The 9,860-nt window shown below is 42.8% G+C and overlaps 1 protein-coding gene across 4 annotated transcripts; it reads left to right on the top strand.

Annotated features, from left to right (window-relative positions):
- Positions 1–2,038: 2,038 nt before the first annotated feature.
- LOC147061471 (L-rhamnose-binding lectin SML-like) lies at positions 2,039–4,261 on the top strand. Of its 4 annotated transcripts, none has more exons than XM_085907591.1 (9): positions 2,039–2,154; positions 2,438–2,470; positions 2,560–2,628; positions 2,805–2,940; positions 3,108–3,217; positions 3,278–3,322; positions 3,583–3,715; positions 3,775–3,878; positions 4,156–4,261. In XM_085907591.1, exons 1-9 carry the CDS (start codon positions 2,118–2,120, stop codon positions 4,176–4,178), a joined length of 690 nt encoding a protein of 229 aa, XP_085763717.1. In that variant the 5' UTR covers positions 2,039–2,117; the 3' UTR covers positions 4,179–4,261. The 4 variants fall into 4 exon arrangements, with proteins under 4 accessions (XP_085763717.1, XP_085763726.1, XP_085763735.1 ...); XM_085907600.1 differs by having other exon boundaries at positions 2,086–2,154; positions 2,563–2,628; XM_085907609.1 differs by having other exon boundaries at positions 2,095–2,196.
- The last annotated feature ends 5,599 nt before the right edge of the window (positions 4,262–9,860 follow it).

Raw genomic sequence — 9,860 nt, 5'->3', positions numbered from 1 at the left:
GCTAAACGATACGGTATGCTAACGTGACATACACAAACGAGAGGCTGAGAACGGGCCTAACGTAACATTCAGAGTTATTCAAATGATTATTACATAAATAACACGTTTATCAAACCATCTGTGTCACTCCAAATCATAAAATACATCGATCATCGATCGTGTAAACAATGCCGCGTACGCGCGCCGTCGGACTCGTGATTTGCATGTCTACTTATTCCACAGACCCTTATAATGATATATAAAGCATATTTTAAATAACTATCATATAGCAACAATATTACCAAACCACCTGTCACTCCAAATCATAAAATACATCGATCATCGATCGTGTAAACAATGCCGCGTACGTGCGCCGTCGGACTCGTGATTTGCATGTCTAATTATTCCACAGACCCATATAACGATATACAAAGTATATTTCAAATAACTATCATATAGCAACAATATTACCAAACCATCTGTCACTCCAAATCATAAAATCCATCGATCATTGATCGTGTAAACAAGGCCGCGTACGCGCGCCGTCGGACTCGTGATTTGCATGTCTGATAATTCCACAGACCCATATAACGATATATAAAGTATATTTCAAATAACTATCATATAGCAACAATATTACCAAACCATCTGTCACTCAAAATCATAAAATACATCGATCATCGATCGCGTAAACAATGCCGCGTACGCGTGCCGTCGGACTCGTGATTTGCATGTCTGGCGTGATGTGTGCTCGCATGCTGTCCATCACAAGCAGAGCTTGCATCCTAAATTGCATTGCTGCCTCCACTGGTTTTTTTGGGGTTTTTTGTTTTGTTTTACATCACCACACTAAATTCTCTTCACCAGACCTGTGCTTTTTAAAAACTCAAAAAAACAGCGCTTTCCCCTCCCAGTTGTTGCGTCACGGCCAATGGTGAAATTTAAATCACCCTCGTTCAGTTTAGTTTGAAAATAAGTATATTTCTTTTTCTGTTGTTTTTTTTTGTTTTGTTTATTTGTTTCATGAACTTGAATATTGTGCTTTAAAGTGTGAATTGCTTTATTCGTTTTTTCAGTGTATTAAAAATGATATGTGAGGTGATCAACTGTACTAGTAAGTAATGTGTTAATGATCAAGTAAACTTTTTTGAAAAAAAACAACATATAAGTCGCTCCTGAGTATAAGTTGCCCCCCCATCCAAACTATGAAAAAAACCGCGACTTATAGTCCGAAAATTACGGTAACAGAGAACCACATGTTTTTATAACGAATGCCAAGTTTACATCCAATCTGGTAATCAATAGCTCCGCCCCCTCATTATTTCAATCTGTCGGAATGTTTTGAACAATAAATCGGTTCCTACAATATTGGCCTGACAAAAAATGCTGCCCACTTCTATGGAGGACTAAAACTGCCAAAATGAAAAATAAAAGTGAAAATGAAAAAGATAATAGATATACATTGATATCTAATCCATGGCGACTCGCACTGGTTAGCACGGCCGCCTCACAGTTAGGAGGGTGCGGGTTCGATTCCACCTCCTGTGTGGAGTTCTGCGTGGGTTTTCCCCGGGCACTCTGGTTGCCTCCCACATCGGTAGGCCGAATGGGCACTCCAAATTGTCCCTAGGTGTGGTGCGAGTGCGAAGGGTTGTTCGCCTCTGTGTGCCCTCCGATTGGCTGGCAACCAGTTCAGGGTGTCCCCTGCCTATTGCCCGATGTCTGCTGGGATAGGCTGCAGCACGCCGGCGACCCCCGTGGGGACAAGCGGTACAGATAATGGATGGATGATGTTTAATCCTATGTATCTATTTATTTTTGTATTTCCACATTTATTTTTTATTTTTATTTTTACTTATATTTTGCAGTAAATACTCTTGTTTTGTTTCCAATTGTGTGTCTATATGTTTTTAATGTTTGTTAAATTTTCACTTTTATTTATTTTTTATTTTGACAGGTTTCACCCTGCAACACAAAAGGATTTTTTTTTTTCAAACGAGGGGATGTTGAGTTGATCGATTTGCCATTGGAGGCGTGGCTGTTGATTAGCAGATTGGCTGGAAGCTGTGCAGCCACTATAAATTGGAGTGATCCTCACTTCACCATGTACAAGTGCTACAGACTGGATTGTGTGAAATATGGCGCCAGTCTGCTTGAGTCTTACCACAGCAGTGTGTGAGTAATCCTTCAGAAAGAAATTTATATACATGTTCCAAAGTAAGTATGTGTTTCAGGAAGGAAGTGCAAATATTGTAATTACAAATCAACCTCACCAAAGGTTGTTGATTGCTGTAGTTGTAGTGGAGGTACTAAATTCTAATGTTTTATGAGCAGGATTGCACTTTCCTCAAGAGGCTTTCAGTAATATACATATATAGCTCTGTTGGTTAATCAGCCAACCTTTAGAAAAAGCAGAATAAAAGAATTCACTGTCTAAAATTAAATGTTTGTTTTTCAGTGCTGACATCAACGTGCCTGCTCCTCACAGCAGGTGACTGTCAAAGTTCATGTCTAAATGTTGTATGATTCCAGTTTCTGAAACTTGTTAAAACTAAGTTTATTCCCCCCCCCCTTTTGCAGTAGTTGATTCTGCAGACAAAATAACCACCTGCGATTACGGCCATTGGCAAGTCCATCGTCTATACTGTGGTAAGACTTCAGCATGTCTTAACTAAGTTGTTTTGACTTGAAAGTAAATCTATTAATTCCTTGAAGATTCATTCTGGAATTTCTGAACTTTCTCCCACCCAAAATATATTCAATAGAGGTTGATACCCGACTGCAACTCTACTACATTCCATGTTTATTGCGCTCTTGTGTAACAGATAATGGAGTAATCAACGTGCAGCAAGCTTTGTATGGTCGCTCAAGCTCATTGGTCTGTGCCGATGACAAACCTCAAAACCAGCTGGCTAACACTCACTGCGCTCAGCCAAACACTGCTAACAGGCTCAAGAAAAGGTATGCTTTGTGCATGAGTTGTTAGAAACTTAGTTGGTTGCGTAAATGAGTATAAGCTTTGTGGACTTTCCCTATTTGTAACTGAGATTGTTGGTGAGCCCCTCTGTAACAATTATTTAAGATAACCTTTGCCTTTACTTTTGCTGAGTCGTGCCAATTGTCTGCAGTTGCAATGGCAAGAAATCGTGTGAATTGAGCTTGGAGGATTTCCGCAAATCTGACCCCTGTGCCGACACCTTCAAGTATTTGCAGACCAACTTTACGTGCTTGCCAGCAAGTATGTCTTCATGTGCTGAAAAGAGTGTGCACGATTCTAAGTTTTAATTTATTTCAACAGTTACTGTGGTGGCATGTGAGGGATCTGTGGCACACCTGCATTGTGGTAAGATGTATCCTGTTTCTGACATTGTGAATTGTGCCGCTTTTGTTGTGATGGCCTTTGTTGGTTCAATCACCCCTGCAAAGCACATACCATCTTCTGGTAACGCCCCCCCCCCCCAAATTCTGAAATCAACTAACTTTAAAAACTAAAGTATAAAATTGAATTTTTGGACTCGTTAAATCAAGATTCAACTGAATTACATTTTTTGGTGTTTTGACTCTACATGTTCACCAACTTTCTTTCTCTCATCCTGATGCCAGATTTAGGACACGTTATTTACGTCTATGGCGCAGACTATGGACGCCGTGACCGGACCACGTGTTCATACAGGAGGGCAGCTCATGAGCTAGCAAATGTTGACTGCACATGCCCAACTGACCTTGTTGCCAAAATGTACGATAGCACAGGATGCATATTTTGGAAAGGCAATAATCCCTTTTTCTCATTCATAGGTGCAATGGAAAATATGGCTGTGCTATTACTGCCAGCAATGCTGTTTTCGGAGACCCATGTATATTTATTTACAAGTACTTGGAGATTTCGTACACATGTCTGTGTAAGTATTTGGTAGCCTTTTTAGTACCTCAAGGTGTCACATGGGGATGGGTTAAATGCAGAGGACAAATTTCACCACACCTGTGTCTCTGTCTCTGTTGGGACTGTAAACTGCAGAAATTTCAATATTGAACTGGCTGAAGATAACTCATTTTGGAAGGTGTAGAAACTTTTACTGTTTTTTTTTTTTTTATTTTATTTTTTTTTTTTTTTTGGGAGCATTACAACTCAAATTTCCACATTCCTTAGCTTGAAATAATTGACTGCCTTTTCTGCAGATCCTGGGACTCATCCCTATTAGCTGGCGTGCTGTTTCTTCTCAATTTGCTGCTGACTAAACAATTGTACTTGTTTTAGAAGGAAAATAAAAATTGTTTCATGTCATGAAGGTTTGGGTGATATATCGTATTGGCCTGAATACAAGATGACTCAGTTTTTCAAGACTCAAGTTTGAACCTTAAATTTATTTTTAAACTGAAAATAATTACTAAGTCTAAAAAAAAATGATTCAAATCATTCAAAAACTGTCACATCTGAACATTTAAATGTGAACTAAACTGCAATCACAATTATAAATGAAAAGCTTCTGGTTTTTGAAATGTAAAGTGACCAATCTGTGATAAAGTAAAATTGCAGTAACTCCATTAACTTAAAAGTGAAGTCTCTGTAGTCCTTCAGCAAAGGTAAGGAAAGACATTGCAATAAAAAGTAAACTACTGCTATTTTTCTTTTTCTTCATGACACTGGTTTGCTTTGGCCTGAGGAGTTAAGTTCAGCATTTGCTTTAAAGGTATCTGGTGCCATCAAACTTTGTGGATGGGTATAATGTCTAGACCCTGAATGTAAGACAAACCAGTCTTCAGTGCAAAAAACAGTCTTCTATTAGGTCCAATACGGTAGTAGCCTTTACCAAGGAAAACCTTATGCACAAGTTGATAATACAGTGGAACCTTAACTTACTAAATTGGTTCTGTGGTCGGGCTAGTATGTAGAGGCAACATTTCCCATAGAAATCAATGTAAAAGCAAATGTGTACCGGACTTTTCCAAAAGTCGCATTTTGTGCCCTATGTTGCCATGGAAAATTTACAGAAATCTTGTATTTGCTTTTTCAAACTTTTATAACAGAAGTAAATGTCACTTTATTTTTGGATTCCTAACTGTTTAGGGTGGTTCTAATTTTCTACAATTGCTATAAATACATCCAATCTGGTAATCAATAGCCCCACCGCCTCATCGTTTCAGTACTGTTGAAATGTTTTGTTCAAGAAGTCTGTTCCTAAAATAATGGCCTGAGAAAAATGCTGGCCATCTCCTATGGAGTAAAACTGCCAAAATAAAGAATAAATAAAATGAGAACAAATAGGTGTATCATAAAAAAAAAAGAATATATATAGTTCCTTTCATCTGTCCATGTTCTGTACCGCTTGTCCCCTCGGGGCTCGGCGGCATGCCGAAGCCGATTCCAGCAGTCAACGGGCAGTAGGCGGGGGACACCCTGAACTAGTTGCCAGCCAATCGCAGGGCACACAGAGACGAACAACCATGTGCACTCGCACTCACACAGAGTAAATTTGAGTGCTCAATCCACCTACCATGCATGTTTTTGAGATGTGGAAGAAAACCGGTGTGCCCGGAGAAAATCCACACAGGCACGGGGAGAACATGCAAACTCCACACAGGGATTCCATGTGGTAGTTCTTTGTCAATGAGATGGAGTATGGTGGCAATGAAGATAGAGAACAGGGTGGGTGCAATGATGCATCCCTGTTTGACCCCTGTCTCTACAGTGAAAGGCTCAATCAAAGAGCTGTTGTAGAGCACTGTGGCTGTCATTCCGTCATGTAATAATCGCAGTATTCTGACGTATTTATCTGGGCAACCATACCTCAAAAGGATGCTCCAGAGGGCCTGGCGATCCACCGTGTCAAAGGCTCTTGTCAGGTCTATAAAAGCCATGAACAAAGGCTGTTTATGTTCACGGCATTTCTCCTGGAGTTGGCGTGCTGTAAAAATCATGTCTGCAGTGCCTCTAGATGGGCGAAAACCGCACTGCGATTCTGGGAGAACTTCCTCAGACAATGGCAGTAGGCGATTGGCAAGAACACGAGCAAGTACTTTGCCAACTGTTGAAAGGAGCGAGATGCCCCTATAGTTCCCACAATCCGCTTTGTCCCCTTTCTTGAAGATGGGCACTATCAGAGCGTCCCTGTGCTCCGAGGGGAGTACTTTTTCCCAGACCTTCAAAAAGAGGGAATGGAGGTGGCGCTGGAGCTCTGGTCCACCTTCCTTTAGGACCTCGGCTGGGATCCCATCTGGCCCAGAGGCCTTGTTGTTCTTCAGGCTCCTGATGGCGTCTTGGACCTCTGCTAATGTGGGAGGTTCACCCATGTCCTGATGGGACTCTGAGGGATATGACTGAGAAGATCTGACTGAATTGTGCTGTCACGGTTGAGGAGTTCCTGAAAGTGCTCTCTCTCCACCGGTTGTTTATGGACTCATTGCCCTTCAACAGCTCCTGCCCGTCTTTAGAGCGTAGGGGGTTTTGGCCGCGATGGCTTGGCCCGTAGACAGCCTTAGTAGCGCTGAAAAAGCCTCTGGTGTCACCAGAGTCTGCCAAACTGGATTTCCAGTGCCCTTTCAGTCCACCAGGAGTTTTTAATCTGTCTCACCCGGCTCTGGACGTCAGCCTTGGCTCTGGAGTGAGCCTGTCTCTTTGCTTTGCAGGTGATGTCATTTTGCCAGACACGAAAGGTTTCCCTTTTCTTGGAGATGAGCTGTTCTATCTCTGTGTCATTCTCATCAAACCAGTCCTGATGCTTTCTGGACTTGTGCCCGAGAGTGGCACTGCAGGTATCAAGGATGGAAGACTTGAGCAGGCTCCAGTGTTCTTCAATGTCGTCAGGGTATTCCTGATTGAGGCTTTCTCCAAGAGAGGTCTGAAACAGCTGCAGGGCGGAAGTTTTGTTCAGGGTCTCAAGGTTTAGTCTCGGCCGGCTCAGCTTCTTTTGCAGTCTCCTCTTCCTCTTGAGTCTGATGGACATCGTGGATCGTATCAGGCGGTGATCTGTCCAGCAGGCCTCTGAATCTATCATGGCTTTTGTGATGCTCACGTCGCGCTGATCCCTGGCTCTGACAATGACATAGTCAATAAGATGCCATTGTTTAGAGCGAGGGTGTCTCCATGAGGCCTTGAATTTTTTCTTCTGGCAAAAGATGGTATTGGTGATGGTAAGGTCGTATTGAGCACATTTGCTAAGAAGCAAAACCCCGTTGGAGTTGATGTTTCCAATGCCTTCCTTTCCAATGGTGCCCTTCCAGAGGTGGTGGTCACGGCCCACTCTGGCATTGAAATCTCCCAATATAATAATGTTGTCCTCCTTGGGGATTTTTGACAATACCTCATGCAGACAGGCATAGAAGGCCTCTTTTCCTTCCTCATCGGAAACGAGGGTAGGTGCATAAGCACTAAGAACTGTTGCCGTCTGGTTGTTGGCCAGCACCAGACGGAGGGTCATCAGGCGCTCACTGATTCCCACCGGGAGTTCAGAGAGATGACTGATCAGTTGGTTCTTGATGGCAAAGCCAACCCCATGGATCCTAGGCTCATCTGTGGCCTTTCCTTTCCAGAAGAAAGTGCATCCACCCTTTTCTTCCTTCAGATGACCTTCCTCTGCACATTGGGTTTCTGAAAGAGCAGGCATCTTCTCAGTTCCATGGCAATGATGGCAGTTCTCCTCTCCGGCCTATCTCTGGTTACTCTGTCCATTAGTGTGCGCACATTCCATGCTCCAAAATTCATGTTTCTGTGTTTTTGACCGCATATTGGTGATCCCTCTGAACGCGGTAATCCAGTCGGGAGGTTTGAGGCAGGCTATGTTTAGGGCACCTTTTCTAGCCCCTTCCCCGTCAGGGGTGAGCAGAGTGAATCCTAAAAAGGGCTGCTCAGTCGTGGATGCAGCTACCAAAGAGCTCTTTCTGCCTCGGTCCAAGAGCCCAACGATCATCTAACATCCACCGCCTGATGTGCCAGCTTGTGACTAGGGGCTTCCAGACTTCACAATCCTGCCCCCGTTGCCACTTACTGGTCGCCACAGGACTTTAATCTGGGATGTAAAATGGATTCCCTGAAAAAGACGCCTGTGCGTGACTTTGTTTAACGTGGAGAGACTGGTGCACAGACAGTCACCACACTGTCCTCGACAGATTGGGGTCAGAATCCAGTGGCAAGGAGGCCAAGACGACCGGTGACCCTTTTCTGCTGCAGCCTTCATCCGCCTTCCCAGCCGTTGTGACGCCTCCCCTTAGGTCAGCCATCATCCTCCGCCTGGTCCGCCGTTGAGGTCTTCACTATTTACCCAAAGCTGGGGCTGTTTACCCACAGCAGGGACAGTGGCTGATGGGCAGTAGGGCGTGTCCCACACCGGTGGGCCTACATGCCACATCTCTGGGGCCCACTGCTGCTCCGACTGCACAACTTAGCCTGGGACCGCAAGGTGCCAGTTACCGTGTGTGGCCACGAGGAGGCGTGTGCAAGTCTTGGCAATGGAGAGGCTGTGTACCGGCGGTGGAGGCTTATGCACTCGGCTCCTCTTTTCACCCCCGGAAACAGAGGGCTAGCCGGTGGCGGTAGCTGAAAGCAGAAAAGTGGCAAGCAGAGGCAGCATACAGCATGCACAAACTACAGGCACTACTACTCCAACACTACTGCACTGACGCATCACATGCCCTGTGTACACAAACACACACACACCGCCCCCAGAATACAAATACACCAATATTTAATTCTACGTATATATATTTTGTGGATTCATCTCCACATTTATTTTGATATTTATAATTTTTAAAATGTTTTTTATTTCTGTATTTATTTTTATTTATATTTTGTAGTAAATACTTTTGTTCACATTTTTATATATTTTTTTGAATGTATCTTTTTATTCTGTTTTTTTTATGGGGGTTTTTCACTTTCATTTACTTTTTATTTTGACAGGTTTTGTCATGTCCTGGTGTGCAGAAAGATTTTTTATTTTTTTTTTCAGATGAGGGGATGTTGAGTTGATTGATTCAACCATTGGAGTGGCTATTGATTAGCAGATTGGCTGGAAGCCGTGGAGCCACTATAAATTGGAGTGATCCTCACCTCACCATGTACAAGTGCTGCAGACTGGGTTGTGTGAACGATGTTTTGGAAAGGCAATAATCATGCAAAAACTGGAAAAGACAGAATAGTCAAGGTTTAGCTTCTTTGTTTTCTCAGAACATTGATGATAGGTGTGCGTGTGTGCGTGTGCGTGTGTGCGTGTGTGCGTGTGCGTGTGTGCGCGTGCGTGTGTGCGCGCGTGTGCGTGTGCGCCTTAGCTTGAAATAATTGACTGGCTGTTTTGCAGATCCTGCGATTAGCCAAAGTGCTGCCATTTGTTGTCAGTTGAACAACAGTGTCATTGCAATTTACTGCTGACTGAACAATTTTGGACTTGCATTTGAAAGAAAATAAATTTCTTCAAATGATGCCTGAAAGATTTGGATTGAAGGTTTAGACATGCACAAGTTAAATATATATATTTTTTTCTTGAGTTGTGGCTCACAAATTTACACTATCAGCCAATTTCTATGAAGAACCATGATTAGAAAATTTTATCAAAGCTGTGACTTGTCCTTTAGCACAAGGTGGAATAGCTCAAATATGCCAAAGTCTGAAACAAACTGTCATTGGTAAAGGGAAATGTGCTTTCAGCAGTTTGCAAACATATTTTTTAAGGTTGTGTTAAACATAATATAAATATATATATAATATATATATAATATATAAATATATATATTATCTAGTATTGGAGTGCTCGTGTGGATTGGTGGGGGTTGAGGAATGTGCAGGCACACTGCATGAACTTGTTTTCTGCGAATTGTTGTAAAACAGGCCCTGACAGGGAGTACCGGACGAAGGGAGTACCGAACGATAACCCCTCGAGGTCGGTGAGGAACAA

The sequence above is a fragment of the Syngnathus leptorhynchus genome, chromosome 1 (assembly GCF_054491065.1).
Source record: "Syngnathus leptorhynchus isolate UIUO chromosome 1, UIUO_Slep, whole genome shotgun sequence".
Taxonomy (NCBI): domain Eukaryota; kingdom Metazoa; phylum Chordata; class Actinopteri; order Syngnathiformes; family Syngnathidae; genus Syngnathus; species Syngnathus leptorhynchus.
The sequence above is the reverse complement of the archived record's forward strand: the minus strand, read 5'-3'. Positions and strand labels throughout refer to the sequence as shown.

Coding starts and splice junctions, on each gene's coding strand:
- LOC147061471 (XM_085907591.1), top strand. CDS start 2,118: ATGGCGCCAGTCTGCTTGAGTCTTACCACAGCAGTGT. Junction 2,941..3,107: donor GCTAACAGGCTCAAGAAAAG/GTATGCTTTGTG, acceptor AATTGTCTGCAG/TTGCAATGGCAAGAAATCGT. Junction 3,218..3,277: donor CTTTACGTGCTTGCCAGCAA/GTATGTCTTCAT, acceptor TTATTTCAACAG/TTACTGTGGTGGCATGTGAG.